At 38.7% G+C, this 17,068-nt stretch overlaps 1 protein-coding gene and 1 long non-coding RNA gene across 2 annotated transcripts in view; both read right to left on the reverse strand.

Annotated features, from left to right (window-relative positions):
- LOC126199119 (sphingomyelin phosphodiesterase 3-like) overlaps positions 1 to 9,451 on the reverse strand; it is a 59,859-nt gene extending 50,408 nt beyond the window's left edge. Inside the window, exons 1-2 of the mRNA XM_049935875.1 lie at positions 8,463 to 9,451; positions 8,210 to 8,322 (exon numbers count right to left, since the gene is read on the reverse strand). Coding sequence (XP_049791832.1) covers positions 8,210 to 8,322; positions 8,463 to 9,210 — 861 coding nt within the window. The 5' untranslated portion in view covers positions 9,211 to 9,451. The remainder of the gene's footprint in view (positions 1 to 8,209; positions 8,323 to 8,462) is intronic.
- A 1,441-nt stretch (positions 9,452 to 10,892) lies between these two features.
- LOC126199229 (uncharacterized) lies at positions 10,893 to 11,488 on the reverse strand. The gene is made up of 3 exons (XR_007540132.1): positions 11,430 to 11,488; positions 11,164 to 11,275; positions 10,893 to 11,004 (listed from the first exon to the last, which is right to left on the reverse strand). It is a non-coding gene; the product is annotated as an uncharacterized LOC126199229 (long non-coding RNA).
- Positions 11,489 to 17,068: the final 5,580 nt, after the last annotated feature.

The raw sequence follows: 17,068 nt of genomic DNA on the forward strand, positions 1-17,068 counted from the left end.
TGAAACAGACTTTTTGACATGGAACCTGTGACAGCTGTCAAAGTGGAGGTGCTGTTGGTGGTTGGTGCGCTTGATATGAATGGGTGTATTTATGGAGCCATCTGAGAGGTGGAAGGACCAGGTAAAACAGATTTGGGAAGAGTTGTTAAGATTATAGAGGAAGGAGCACAGATTGCCCTAAAAAATGCCATCAATTAATCTGAACCAGACAAAAGGTTCTAGGTGTTGAACGGAAAGGCAGGATGTCTACAGATGGCCCTTTAATAAGTTGGCACAGGAAGGTGTAATGTGAGCACTCATGGCAGTACCATGGTTTTATTTATAGACTTGATGATTGAAAGTGAAATAATGTGGGTCAGGATGTGGTTGGCTATGAGTGTTAGGAAAGAACAGGTGGGTTTGGTATCAGGAGGACGTTAGGGGAGATAAGTGTCTAGTGGTCACAAGGCCATAAGCATGAGGGATGTTGGTGTATAAACATATTGCATCCAAAGTAACCAATAAGGAGTCTGGTGGTAACACAAAGGAACTGTGGAAAGTGAGTAGTGTCCTTAATTTAAGAGAGGGGTTATGGACAATGGTTTTGAGATGTTGTCCACCAACAAAGGCACAGATTTGTTCAATGGGAGCATTGTTCTCAGCCACAATGAAACAACCTGTGAGGAGACATGTGAGGTTGGGTTCATAGATTTTGGGGAGTAGGCAAAAGGTAGGAGTGTGAAGGTGGGGGATGCTGGTGTGAGGAGACAGACATATTCAGGTGACAGGTTTGGGATGGACCAATCCAGAGCTTATCATTCCTGCAGATAAAGGAACCACCACAATGATCATGAAACCTTATTGACAATGTGGCTCAAAGTCTCTGCCAACTTTCTGACACCTCTGTAGACTAACCTTACACCAAGGATCCTAACTCAGAGGTCCAACAAGACCTCCAGCAGCTCCTCAAAGTCTTAAGTCCATCCCAAAACCTAACACCTGATCCATCTCTCTCCTTGCACCTGCAACCCCCCCCCCCTTGCACCCCACCCTCCTACTTTTTATCTATTACCCAATGTGGCTGGCTACAATGCCCCAACTGACCAAACTCTGCCATTGTTGACCAACTCCTTCCAACCACTGTCCACGATTTCCCATCCTACATTCAAGATACTGCTCATTTCCTTAACAGTCCTACCACAGTTCCTGTCCAATTACCATCAGGCTCCTTGTTGGTCACTGCAGATGCAATGTCTTTATACACCAATATCTCTCATGTTCATGGCCTTGCGGTGATGGAACACCACCTTCCTCAATGTCCTCCTGACACAAAACCCACAACCACACCCTGACCTACAATTCCTTCACTTTCAAAGGCTGAATATATAAACAAATCCAGGTTCTGCCGTGGTTATTAGAATAGCAACTTCCCATGCCAACTTATTTATTGGCCATCTAGATAAATCCTACCTCTCCAGTCAATACCCAAAACTGTTTGTATGGTTCAGATCCACTGATGACATTTTCCTAATCTGGACTCATGACGATGACAACCTGATCTGGACTCATGGCAAGGACCACCTGTGCTCCTTCCTTCATAACCTCAACATCTCTTCCCAAATCCACTTCACATGGTCCTTGTCAACTCAACAAGCGAACTTCCACCTCTCAAATGGCTTTATATGTATGTCTGTACATGTCAAGCGCCCCAACAATCAACAGTAACTTGTACCATGTCAAAAAGTCTCTTCCCCACAACCTTGCCGCAACTGCAGTGGAAAGAAGGAGCTGTTGAAATTTACTGATAACCTTATAGAGCCTTTACTGACAGATAATATTCTATTCAGCTCATCCATACAAAGATCGCCTGTGCCACTTTCTCCTCTGACACCAGTAACCCTGTAACTAACCACCAACCAGTGCAGCTCTAATCACCCAGTATCACTCCGGCCTTGAAAAACTCCACCATATCCTTCAACAGGGCTTTGATTACCTCTTGCCATGCCCTGAGATGAGTGATATCCTTTCCAAAATCCTACCTATGTCACCCAAAGTAGTGATCCACCACCTGCCCAACCTCCAGAATATACTTGTCTGTCTCCACTCCACCCTGACCTCACGTCACTCCGCTGTGTTTAACTCAGGTGCAAAACCTGTCCCATACTGCCATCCACCACCTCCTATCACAGTCAAGTCATGGGCATCTGCTACCAAATAAAAGGCAGGGCAACACTGAAAGTAGCCATGTTGTATATCAGCTGTGCTGCAATTAATGTGCGTCATTCTATGTGGGAATGACAAGTAACCAACCGTCCACTCACAAGAATGCCAACTGTCAAACACTGGCCAACTGCAAACTTGACAATCAAGTTGCCATGTATGCTGTGCACCATAACACCAATGCCTTCAACTGCTGCACCACTATACAGTCCATTTGGACATTACCTGTTTCTCTGAACTACACAGATAGAAATGGAATTCTCTCTCCAGCATATATTGCACTCTCACAATCCCCCTGGCCTAAAGCTCACTTTACATTTTCTGATCTGTCTTCTGTCCACATCACTCCTTCCCCATTCAGATCATGTACTGTCTTATCCTACCACACTTCCTGACCCTCCCCCCCCCCCCATTATCCATGCAGGCTTTCTCTCTCTCTCTCTCTCTCCCCCCCCTTTTTTCACCCCTCTCCCCCTTTCTCCCACCTATCTCCCTCTTCATCTCCACGTTCCTCTCCTTTCCTACCCAGTTTCCCTCTCTCTATCCTTACATGCTCTATCCGCTGAATTCCTTCCATCTTGTGCAGCTGCTGAGTCATCTTGTGAAATACCTGCCTCATTCTAGTCTTCTACCCCCGTCCTTGCTTTTTGCATACTTTCCTATCTCCCCCCCCCCCCTCCATCGCCAATTTTTCCAAACAGGCTTTTGAAGTCATTGATAAAATATTTCACTCACTAAGACAATAACACTGTATCTGTGTTAGCTCTGAAATCCAAAGAAACTCCCTTCAGGCTTGGGTCTCTAAGTTAAAAATTCAACCTATTACAGAACCCAATTCTTGCACTTGCAATTAAATGTTCATTTGTCACTTTTTTTGTCATAATACTTCAGGTGAATCAAAATGCATTAAGTAAATTGTTATATTTAAAACCAATGAAACTTTTTGGAAAAGCTGTACTTGTTAAAACACCCATCTAAGTCACAAACGGTGTTTTTTTTCTGTTAATCATTTTCAGTCATAGAAAGATCTTCTTCAGAGTATTATGTAATTAACAATGTAAGTCACGAATAATACAGCCACTCAACTTATACAGCATTAGGTAATCAACATAGTTACAAAATTAAAATACTACGTGTATATAACTACTGGTGATGAGACGGCTCTGTGTATTGGGTCCACGCATCACCAATGGGTATATACATGTTGTATTTTTATTTTATAGCTAAGTTGTTTCTTAATGCTATATAAGGTGAATAGCAGTATTATTCATGGTCCACTTTGTTGATTTCAGAGTTACACACTGGGATGAAGATGGTCTTTATGACAGTTGTTCCACTTATGACTTCAAAAATTACATACTATATGTTTATTTTATGGCAATGTTGTTGCTTAATGCTATATAAGGTGAATAGCTGTATTATTCCTGGTCCACTTTGTTAATTTCATAGTTACATACTAGTCTGAAGATGGTCTTGATTACTGCTGTTCAACTTATGACATCAAAAATTAAAGCTGTACTTGAAAGTTGAACTACTGCACAAATATTTGTAGGTTTCTTATAAAGAATGCACTTGTTAAACTGTTTGACATTTTTCAAGATAAGCAATAAATTAAGTGTAGTTATATGTAAAATCAATAAATACTATAGTAAAAGTTGCACTGATTACATAAACAATATAGTGTTTTACAAATATTATTGTAGTCTCAAAGTAGTTGAAAAATTATCGTGACTGAATTTTCCCCAACTTTAACCTTGAGATGCGCAAATTGGTAAATGGCACACCATTGAAATTTTTACGGTGCACTGAATACAAAAACTTGTACATCTAATCCAAATATTTGTCTTACATAATTAATTCTTGTAATTTTAAATCATCTTAAATTTGGCCAAACCTGTCAAGATCGTAGAAGCGTCCGATCCCACGCGTCGGCTTTGACCCGTGACGTAAGGGTGTTGTCGTGTGTGACGTCATGACAGCGCGGAGTTTGGTTTGATATTGGCTGTCTCCAGTTCTGTTTTATCTTATTTTATTTACTTTTCTGATCTGTTCGTTCTATCTCGTGAGATTTTTTCTTTAATTTAAAAACACTTACTACTTATTTTAATTATCTGTTTCCTCCAATTTCTGTTTTAGTTTATTATATTTATCTTTCTGATCTGTTTGTTCTATTCCGTGAGATTTTTTTTTTTTTTTTTTAAAAGACAAAAAACACTAATCAGCTACTGAAGCATCTTTATCTTCTATGGGTTGCATGGGTTACGACCCCTGGGGAGGTGGGTGGGTATTCATGCATGGCTGTCTTCACTTACACGTTGTAGCTACGCAAAGCGTCTAAATTTGTTTATATTTAGTTTGCCCCCCACCCAAAACACCCCATTTCCCGCGCTTGTCCCGTTAGTGTCATTAGGATTCTTGTGGAAAGTGTGTGTGTGTTTGTTTTTGTTTCCGCCATATTTGTGACGTCATGGGTCAAAGCAGACGGGCGGGATCGGACGCTTCCGTATTTCCCATTTTTCAGGCTTCTCACACCTAGAATTTTTTTGTGCCTTGAGCTGATGAAAAGGCATAACTCCCACATGGAAGTGTGTATCAAGGGTCTACATGAGAAGTATGTGGTGTACCCATAAAGATGTCATCAACCCAGAGTTTGGTATCAACATGATTGTCTTTTAATTAGACCTGGTCCTGTTGTAGGTGGTATGCCATTGTCTTCTGACATCTGAAATTATTTATGCAGCCAGTTGCAGGAGGACCTGCAGTGTAACGTGGACTCCAAATCATTGTAGAATTCACTATTTGTCACATAAACACATGTTGGCAATGGTGAAAGAAGTTATAACTAACATAAAAATCTAAGCACTGACCAGGTATCAAATCTAAGATTCTTGGATATGTAGCCTGCACTTCATGATTGAGCTGAAACAATCTTCAATTTATTAAAAACTAAATAAACAGTCCTAATAATAGTTTCTACAGCACTGAACTGACCACCAATCATTCACAATGACCAAGCTGTCACAGTAAATATTCTGGGCATTGTGTTATGTCTTTCATATAAAGAAAATGCCTAATAATTTTCTGTTCAACAACTCAAGAAAATATGAAACTCACTGAATAAGCCTGTGACGACAAAAGTCATTAAGTGGAGCGAGTGAGAAAATTCATCTTAATGTAGTCTGCAGTCTTCAAAATAGGGGAACGACGGGTAGTACGGGCCAGTTGGTTTTTCGACTATCTGCTACAAGATAGCAGCACGGTACACAATGTAATCTTTGCCACCAGTTCAATTTCATCATGTGCAGAGAGTTATTTTGATTCCCAGTATCATATCGTCTGTGAGTGATTATTGCTTGTTTGTGCTCCAACAAATTGTTACCCCAAATACTTTTTAACATCACCCTGAGGGAGGAGGAGGAGGAAATTAGTGTTTAACGTCCCGTCGACAACGAGGTCATTAGAGATGGAACATCACCCTGAATCATTACAGTAAGAATATACTTATGAAACTAGAGCTGTTATTTAGTTTACTCTGTTAATATAAGACACTGACAATTGCATTTCGTTTGCTCTAAAATGTTTCACTTACTATCATGTTTTCATATCAGTGTGAATCTGGTAATATGGGCCATGCTACATGTGGTATGGGCCATGGAACTCATTTCCTTTTTTAGGATACTATGCCAACATTTAAGAAAATACCAGAAAGTGAAGTTTGGGGAGAACAGTCAGAGAATGATACGAAAAATGCTGTTCCAAGTGTACTGGAAAATAAATTTTACAAAAGAGCCACCTCTGACCGATACTTTGTACCTAGAAGCACTCTGCAAAGAAAGTTAAAAGCTATAGCAAATAATGAGCCAACTGATATGAAACCACAAATGGAGGCTTTTAAGGCAACCTTTGATGAAAGATGTGAAAAACTGTCAGTAGCTCATCTGACAGATTTAGAGTCAAGTCTAATGCCCCAGTTCAAAACAGAGTTTTTGAAACTGGCCTATGACCTGACAAAAAAATTGATCTTGAGTCACAGATTCAACAAAAGGACAAAAATGACTGTAAAAGATTTTAATGCCAGTTTTATGAAGACGCACCCATATTTGACGTACAAAAAACCACAATCAAATAGAATGATGCGGTGTGCAGGGTTTAATAAGACACAGGTTGAAAGGTTCTTCAGCTAGTTTGAAATTCTCTTAAAAAAGCATTCCTTTCATCCACCCCAAATTTTTAATACAGACAAGACTGGCGTATCATGTGTGCATGAAAATGACAAGATCATTACAATGAAAGGCAAACATTAAATGGAGAAAATTACTTCTGGAGAGAGGGGACGTAATGTTACAGTTCTATTTTGCATGCGTGCAACTGGGCAATTTATTCCTCCAATTTTTATTTTCCCGAGGAAACTAATGAATGAGCATCTCTTGATTGGTGCTCCAACTGAAATCATTAGTTTTTCCAACTTATAGCAGTTGGATGACACCTGAGGCTTTTCTTAACTGGCTTCAACACTTTGTTTCCTTCACAAGCTCTCAGAGGATCATTTCTTGCTGCTTGTAGATGGGCATGCCAGTCACAAGGACTTAGATATCATGTTTTCTCTGGAAAACAATGTCCATATGTTAAGTTTTTCCCGCACACTTCTCATAAGTTGCAGCCTATGGATAGGAAATTCATGAAATCTTTCAAAAACTGCTACAACACTGCTTGCAGTTTGTGGATGAGGGTTAATCCAGGGTCAAGAATTAATGACTTTGGTGTTGCAAAATTTGTAGCTGATGCCTACAAGAAAATGTGTCAACAAGATATTGGTGAAAATGGATTTCGATGGACTGGCATTTACCCGACAAATCCAGACATATTTACTGATTTGGACTTCATAGGCAGTGATGTTACCAACACTGTACAGGAATCTCTCCCCAAGATGAAGTCTGATGGGGCTGTTGTTGCTACACCCAAGACACCCACATCGATCTCACCAGCACCTCTCATAGCTCCCCCTGAGCTTGCTTCCCAGGCAGAAACTACAATCACTTCTTGAGAGATCACCACTTCCTCCAATGCACTACATTCCAGTGAACATTCTGATTTTGCAAGTGTTTTAAAAGTGGTGTCGCCTTTGCCCTCCTGCAGCGAAAACAGGTTGACATGTTGCAAAAGAAAGGCAGAGAGAAGCGAAATATTGACATCAACCCCAATAAAAAATATACTGACAGATAACAAAGACTCAGAAGAGCAAAAGGAAAATGCACAACACAAAAAGAGACAAATAAAATTTTCAAAACAAGAACAAACTATGATCAATAAGAAGAAGAAAAAGGTACAAATCAATTTTTTCCATAATGACAGTCCTACACCAAACACTTCTCAAGATGTTGTAGATGTAAAATGCATTGTGTGTGGAGAAAGCTATGAGGAAAACTAGATTCAATGCAACAAGTGTGGAGGCTGGGCTCTGTGCAGACATTGATGACTTACTGTTTCACTTTTGTGATCTCTGTAAGCTAAATAAATCATAGAGTAAATGAGCTATAATATGTTATGCATTGTATATAGTATTAAACAATAAAAGATTTATTCAAAACAGTGTTTTTAATTTATAAACATAATCATATTGGTGTGGCCCATGCCACCTGCCAATTTTTAAAATGCCCAAAATGCACGGTTAATTCTAATTACATTTTGTGTTATGTTCTCTTCATATATTGCTAAATATATTTTTATTACTTAGAGGAAAGAAGCTGAAAATTTGATTTTTTCGCTCATAACTGAGTTAAGCTACAAATATATTTTGTAATTTACATTTTTCCTTAAATGGCCTATAATACCCACTGTTCCCCTACTATACCTGTTATCGTTCACGTGGAAACACTTTTCTCATCACGACACAAATAGAAACTACAATCCAATATATATTCTTACAAAAAATGAATAGATCCAAGGCCCACATAATTTAAATTTGATTCCAATCTTCTTATATAGGTAGGACACAAGCAGATACACCAACCTTCACACAAAGCACTCCTTGAGAAGTGTATTTCGCATGCTTCGTTCTATACGAGAATGTCTTGAAGTCTGCCGCAAGTATGGGTCTTTTACTTGCAAACATAAGACCACTGCCTTTAACAAACAAAAATATGAGATTTAGTTCATACTTCAATTTCTTATCTACAATAAACAATCATATATGCAATTACGTACTAACAGAGGCCGTACATACGAAACAAAAATCGTTGTAATGTATAAGCTGAAGAATTTACCTAACATACAGTGATTGATGTCCCATGAATATTCACCGACGTCATATAAAAAATATTTGAACTCATCTTTAAGTCTGTCAATTAATATTAAAGCATAAGAACGTTCCCAAACTTCCTGGAGACACAAGAAGTCCGTGTACGGAACTTCTGAATGCAAACTCTCTAGTTTACTACATACTTCGTAACCAGTATCTTCTTGGTCTAAGTTATGCAAGTGTTTTCCTGTGTGATTTGTGAATATTTCCGCGATAGCAGCTGCTCTAGATTTTGAGTCTGTAACATTATTTAATCTGCAGACAAATTCTGGTGCCAATAATACATTGGCCGATCCAAATGTGAAATATTTATTTTCATTTCTCTTCGAAATAAAAGCCGACTCGCAGTCTGAATTGACCTCCACGTAGGTATACTTCTCTTGTTTGAAATTACGGCAAATTATCAACCACAAAAGGATGCCAATTACGCCAACTGGACTTACTACTATCACTAGCAGCAAATAAATACTTCCCATAATTATGTTCATTATTTTATCTTCAACACTTCTAGCTGCCGATTCTCTAACAACACAACATGACAATAACAAACTGAGCAATGTTACCCAGGGCAGCATTAAGTTGTATGAGATCGTGTCCAATAAATCGGCATTTTTGCTGTAGTATCGTGTTGCAATATCTAGCCTGTATTGTAGCTCTGGTGTATCATCTTTCGCGTCGTCAAGATGTTTCTCACTACAATCACACTCTTCCATGGCTATTCGCGAATGCGAATCACCGTTCTGATTACAATTTCTGACGAAACTGGTGATGACTGCCGCGTTCAGTTGCCGACACAAGATATTTCATGACAAGTTCACAGAAAACGCAATCTACCCCAACCCTGACATTGTATTTTAATAACAGATCAGCTTCTGCTCCACTGTTTACTATACGCTGTTGCACAGAAATATCTATGGTTTGTTGTCATCACCATCATAGGGTTTATTACATAGTAGTGGTGGGCAGGAAATCGCGTATCTGTTAGAAATCACAGTGACTGAGAAGTCACAGATATCACAGTAGCAACTTTACAGAATCTAACTGCGATTTCAGTCACAGTTAGCAGTCGCAAGTAGTATTTCACATTCAAAGACGTGAGCCATCTATTGGTCGAATTTAGCACTGCTTTCTGCGATTTCAGTGACAAGTCGCAACTAAGAGTCGCAAGTAGCATCTAAAAAGCGCGGTTAACAGTGGCATCTGTTGGCCAAAGTTCGTACTACGTCCATTTCTGCGGTACGCTACGGAGTCCAACTGCGATTTCCGTGACAAGTCGCAACTAAGAGTCGCAAGTAGCAACTAAAAAGCGCAGTTAACATACTTTTCCTAGTGCCATCTTTTGACCGACGGACGTACTTCGTAATGAGAGCCTTGTGCCTCACGAGATCGATGTGCTATGTGTGCATATGAAGGGCTTTTTCAATAGTGGTACAAGTCCATTTTTGTTCATTTTGAGATACAGAGTCGTAAAGTTAAATGAGCGCTGAAAAATCTGCAGTTGAGATACCAGAAATATTCAAGCATATGGCTTCTTGCTAGAGATGAACCTTTATTTATGTTTGCTTGGATCATTAATTTCAGAAGCATTATAGACAGAAAAGTGGAGGTAATGGACTTGTACCACTATTGAAATAAGCCTTTCATATTATATGACGACATGCACATTCAGCATCAGTTATGGTTGGTCAAATACTGCTGTGACTCTGAATGTATTATATTAACAAGAAGCAACATTGCCTTTTTCTCCTGAAAATATCAAGTAACGTAACAAATGTGTTTGATTCTGCTTCCAATATGACAGTTTTGGTTAATACTCCACATGCCTACAGGACTTTGCAATGTTAACACAGCAGAACTCAGACATCTGTATAAGTGTAGTGAAATGAAAACAGTCATATGAATGCCTCACTTTTGTTCCGACACAGTTCAAGACTCGGGAGAAAAGTTTTACACCTGGTGTTCTACATGGCAACTTCACACACAAGAACTTTTTGCCGACACTACTACCACCTACATAAGTCACCTTTTCCTGTGTTACTTTCAAGTAATGCACTTAAGCTATTCCCGATTTAACTGGAAGATCTGTACTTCCCACTTTCACATCAAAAGCCTCAAAATGCATATTGTAGACTTCGGGATATGTTACAGGTCAGTGTCACACCAAGATTGTGGAGAAACGGGGGGGAGGGGGGGGGGGCGGCATGTCACTCTCCAACAAGTGTTTACCAATAAGTAAGTGGCGGAAAATTACGGTTATTGGACGGCTTAACATGTGGAAAATGAGATTTTTATTATTCACTCACTGTCTTTAACATTTATTATGCCTTTAAAATCGCACAACAACTTCAATAAAACACAGTTTAATCTTTCACACACTTATTTCACAATTCTTTCACTTTTAAACAGCAAATCCTCAAAGAGCTGTCTTGAATCTTCACGAATCTCTCTCAACAGCCTTGATGTGGATAGATACGTACAGCAACCAGTAATCAGAGTCAGAACTGCGTCTGCAAAAACACAAGGATTATTAAACAATTTTTGCTGTCACTAATTACTAGCAATATAATTGACAGAGAAGATTGCTAATATTTGCTATAATGAATGTCACATTTGCAAGAACGATCTCACTGAAGTAATTAAGTCCATCGAAACGCTTAGAAACTAACCTCTCGTCTGACGAAAACGGTCTAAAGACGCAGTGGCAAATTTCTTCAGATCTGCTGACAATGATATTTTGAGTTATCACTTTACTGAGTGACTGAAATGTAGTTCAGGTACCTGTGAACATAACAATATGTTAGAATTCATTTTCTAAACACGAACTATTACGGTACTGTGCGGCTACTTACATATTAATTACACTATTAATATTTTCACAGTTGTTTCTTTAATACAAAATTGAAGCCAACGGAAGAAAAAACGTAAAACATACTTGCCAATGACAGGTTTGTTGCGATGCAATTTTCTGTGTTGACAGATGTAACTTTTTCATATGGTGGTAAGTCGCAGAAATCGCAGGAGTCACAGAAATCGCAGAAGTAGCAGAAATCACAGAAGTAGCAGAAGTCGCAGAAATCGCGGAAGTAGCAGAAATCGCAGAAATAGCAGTGGCGGAGGGATACACGACCTATGTTCCTTAACTGCGACTCTTAACTGCGACAAATCGCAGTTAAGAGTAACAGATACTGAAAAGTAGCATTCACTGAAATCACTGATATCGGAAAATCCCAGTTTAGCCCATCACTATTACATAGAAACTACCACTCATGGAGGGAGACGCTGTGACGTCACAGCTGCGAAGCTATGTGAAGCCGAGGGTAGCCATCTCAGTCCGACCAAAACATTGCTGCTGTAAGCTTGTGTGCATAGGCTTGTCGCTCGCTTTTGGAAGGATTTTGCGTTATTATGGTGACTTGTGTGGTGTTCGGATGTACGAATCGTTCTGATTGTGATGCGAAATCGAAGGGAATAACATTTCATATGTAAGTTGTCTCGTTAAGTGTGATTTTACAACTTCATTGTGAATGAACGTGTGCTACATCCGTACTTGTACTATAGCGTGTTTTTCTCCTGTATGATTTTAGATTTCCTAAAAATGAAAGTCGGAAAGCTCTGTGGGAGAATGCCGCGAGGAGGAAGAATTGGCGTGTGTCTAAATGGAGCACTATATGTTCTCAGCATTTCCGAGAAGAGGACATAGACCGAACTTCCCTTTCAACAGTAAGGCTCCGAGAAAATGCTGTACCATCAGTTTTCCCTACACACCCAAAACATTTGCAAAAGGTATGTTAATTCAAAGAATTAAATTCTTAGTTTTCAAGTTCACATTTCAGTATAATACGTACGTATCGTCGATAATCGAAGTGTTGAGTAACTCACTTTGTCTTCACCATGTACCAAATTAAAAGCTAACACTACATTAACTGGCGTAAAGTATATGCCTAAACAGTACACTGTGTAGATTTGCCATTCTATGTACCGTATTTCAGTAAATATTGGTGGTAATGAACAATGTTTCCCAGTAGAGTAACGTAACTGAAATGTCCCAGTTCGTATTACAAACAAAATGTATTTATGGGGCTTTGGAGGGAGGGTATAGCTAGCTTAGTATTCAGTTTCTATTATTTAGCTCTAACTCCGAAAGTAATGGAATACATGTGTGAAGTAAATTATATCAGTTATGTGAATATTTAAGGCAGTAGTTTGTGAACATCTCACTTTGTCTGGTCTACTGTGTTGTACAACATTTTTATTGCACTGTCTTTGTTAGTAAATGGCAGTTATGTTTTATGAGTAATTGATACAGCTCTAGTTTTACTTATATATGTTGATTTTGGGAGGATTCCTTCAGGTCATTTGAATACATTAATTTCACTTTCCACCTGATTAGGTCCTTACACATAGCTTTTGCCTGGGAATGATTCCATGCTGTATATAGAATTTAAGAGGGGAGGTGCTGGAACACTGAAGTGTTTCTGCAGCTACACAGTATGTTATAAAGAGGTAATCTGGTTCTCTACATTGTCATGTAGAAACAAATTTATGAAACTCCTTTTTGATGAGCATCAGCCTCTGCACACAAGAGAATATTTGAGAAGAAAATTCAGGTTCACTGTTTAGATTATGAAACTACTTAAGCTAACAAGTTTGTCTGGTATAATTATTTAGTGAAGTCACAGAAATTAACACTTGGGCTGTGTTAAATAATAACTCTGTATTTGGGTTAAGCACAGCAAATGAACATTTCTTTTGTTTGATGCACTATTCATTGACATTCTCCATTGAAAGATATCATTGATTAAAAAGCTTTGGCATTACCTGCTTGTTAACATTATCCACAACTGTGGAACATTGAATATGCACCAACCACTAATGCAAAATTAGATATAGCACACAATTTTATATGATTAACTGTTGGACCGGTAACTTGTTAACTGACAGCACCCATAGCGATACAGTGTGATAGTTAAACAGGACACCCCATCAGAAATATTTTACATGTTCAAAGTTTATATTTTTTCAATAAATGTGTATTAATTGTAGCTTCGCACATGGGAGGCATTTCAAGTTGTCTGCTGAACACAACAACGGTTTTTGTTAGAGTAATGAGTATTTTATGAACAAGATAAATAGTTGCTGGAAAAATAGAATATATATTTCTGGAAAGGACTAAGAAAAGGAGTAATTAGTGGGCTGTAACATGCTGTTCATGAAAAAGACTCTAACACCTTCAACCATCTGTTAAAAACAGTTCTTAATGTTTTCCATCCGTTTATTTCATTTAGGAAGACAAGAAGAGAAAGCCACCATTGCGGAAGGAGAGCTCTTGCTTTCCATCTTCAGTTTTGGCTGCCGTCAGCAGAGTGCAGGATGAAGAAGTTCCTGCTCATGTTCCTGAGTACACTGCAGGACCACCAGAACGTAGTCAGACATCCTCTGAAAGTGAGGAACTGAAGACGAAGTGTGAACACCTCATAAGAAAAACTGATCAGTACAAAAAACAAATTAAAACTCTTCAGCAGTCTAAGCGACGACTTAAGAAGAAAGTGGCTTCTTTGAGTGCTATCATTAAGGTACTGAAGGACAAGCATCTTGTGGATGAAAGTTCACTAAATATACTAGAAAGCATACCTGGAATGCAGAGAGACTTGCTGCAGCGACAAACTGCGAAAGCTGGGGCACAGGCTGTACCTAGGTCATGCAGCCCAGAACTGCGCTCCTTTGCCTTAACACTGCATTTTTATTCCCACAGGGCGAATAATTATGTTAGGCGCTTTTTAATACATGTTTGCCACACCCCAGAACATTAACAAAGTGGTACCAGTGTGTGGGTGGAGCACCTGGCTTTACATCCGAGGCGTTTAAGGTAATCACGGCATAAGCTAGTCACTGTGAAACAAAGTTTCCAACTATATGTAGCTTGGTAGTTGATGAAATTGCCATCAGGCAACATGTAGAATTTGATGGTACATGCTGTTACGGTTATGTTGACATGGGGTCATCTGTAGACACAGAAAATTTACCCATTGCCAAAGAAGCATTTGTGCTCATGCTTGTGCCTATTAATGCTTCTTGGAAGCTCCCAGTTGGGTATTTCCTGACTGCTGGTATAACTGGTGAGCAAAAAGCCGAGATAGTTAAACAGTGCATTGATCTTGCCAATTCAAGTGGTGTGAAAGTTGTTTCGCTCACATGTGATGGTTCAGCTAGCAATTTGTCAATGGCTAGATGTTTAGGCTGCAATCTCAATTGTGAAACTTTGAAAAGTACTTTTTCAGTTGAAGGGAATGATCATGAAATGTCATTTTTCCTAGACCCTCCACATATGTTCAAACTTGTGCGCAACGCTTTAGGAGATAAAAAATTTCTTTGGGATGAGCAAGGTGGTGTCATTTCTTGGCACTTTTTGGAACTTATAAAGGCACATTTGCATGCCGAGCGTGAGTTTCCGCGGAAACGCGAAATATTAATTAAATAAATAATCAGTGACTAATAAATAAAGCCTATGGCACACAACTGCAGCGCTGTGTCGCTGATAAAGACAAAAGAGTAATTACGTTACTCTTATGTTTGATTAAGAGAAGGGAGATCTCAGGTAGAAGTGGTGCGAGAAGCACGTATTTTATTTTATTTGTCTGGCACACCGCCATATTTTCATGTTATAGAAGAATACTGCGAGTTGCAACCACACTAGGCACTCGATTCTGTAATGAATTTATATTTATAAAAGTAAGTAGGATTATGAACTGTAGGCTATTTCATTGAATATATCTGATTTAACTAACTGTGTAACTTTTTTATGTTTAGTAGACAATCACCTCTGTACGACGTATTGGCATGGCTGGCAAATCATTGTAATATTGAGATTAGATCATGAGTCCGTACCTACCGCAGCAGTCTTTGGAAACGATTTAATTACGAAGTCCGATTATTTCAGTTTTCTTTCACGGTCAACTACGAGTTACATTGCCTTTTCCAAATAGCCATTGTCAAGCGTCTGATACCGAATAATTAAACGTCCACGTTCCAGATAAGCAAATACCAATTACAACCAATCATCATACATACAGAATAATTAATCATTAATATTTTATTCCAAATTTTATTTTTTATTTATTTTATATTGGCGACCATGACAGGACTTGTTATTTTGTCATTTGTTACATTGTTCTTTTTGTTTCATGTCAAAAATCAACTTTCTGGACCTGGACGTGAATGTATGAGAGATAATGAAAATCTGAAGATATTTTCCAATTCTAAAGTTTTGCCGGAAGACGCAATGAAGCTTCCAGCAAAATAAGGTAAGACGCAGCATCTTTGCATTAGCAGGCTTGACCAGACGTATAATTCAGTGTATTAGCTTTTCAGTAAATTCTGTAGTGTTTCTTTCGCGCATAACAGTTTTCAGTAACAAATTTCATTCCTAGCACTTTTTCCTAAACAATAACGTATCCAACAATACCAATACACGAGTGTACAATATGGCCGACTTCTGTACGATATGATGTAACATGGCCAGCAGCCATTACCAATAATTTCAAATTCAGTTTATATTTTTAAGTTAACGGGACAGCCATTGTTGCTATGAGCGATTCATGCTCAACTGCATTTCATTTTAAAATCAGTGTCAAATATTTTCTTGAAACATAAATCACGTGTGGCATGGTAATGACTAGAAATCAATACGCAAAAATGGAACAGCAAAGACGTACTATTCAGACACAATCCGACTCGGACGAGAGACAAATGTTAGAAAATGACTTTACGACAGCAACCGGTAGTGACGATTTATCAAACATTGACGCAAGTGTTGACGGAAATTTTGACAATAGGCCGTCCACCACAAAAATTTCAAAGTCTCAGTCAGAGCCCATGTTAATGCATGACGTCACGTCTAATGACGCGGCGGTGGCACAGACGTTGCAAACGGTAAACATTGCCAACATGTTACAAATGATAATGAAACAGAACGCCGAAAACATGGCAACCTTACAGATACAAAATGACGAAATTAAATCTGACCTCATAGCACTCAAGACGAGTAATGACACTTTATGTAAACGTGTGGAACTTATAGACGCCACACTGACCAAACAGATGACTGAACTCAGTACTAAATTTTCCCAGCTTAATACGACACAAGAAAGGACTACAACTGATGTAGCACTTTTACAGACACAAGTAAAAAATCTTAATGTCACGTGTGAAGTTCTTACTGAACAAATTCAAACATATCCTTCAGTACACGACAACCTTGAAAAACGAATTACTGACGTACAGAATAAATTTGACAATGTTGAACAACACCTGACTGACATCTTACAATCTGATGCTACAGCTCATTTTCAAAACATTAATAAAGAATTTCATGATTGGGTAGTGAACAAAGACAAACATTTTGATAGATGCCTACGTGAAAATTTACCAACAATTGTGCACGACTCCGTAGCGCAATACATTACTAATAACAAACAGCTGATCAGTGACGCAGTACAATCCGTCACTGGACCAATGACACAATTCACCGATCGACCACAGTCTGAATGTAACGAAAATATCAGTCAAAATGTA

The sequence above is a fragment of the Schistocerca nitens genome, chromosome 8 (assembly GCF_023898315.1).
Source record: "Schistocerca nitens isolate TAMUIC-IGC-003100 chromosome 8, iqSchNite1.1, whole genome shotgun sequence".
Taxonomy (NCBI): domain Eukaryota; kingdom Metazoa; phylum Arthropoda; class Insecta; order Orthoptera; family Acrididae; genus Schistocerca; species Schistocerca nitens.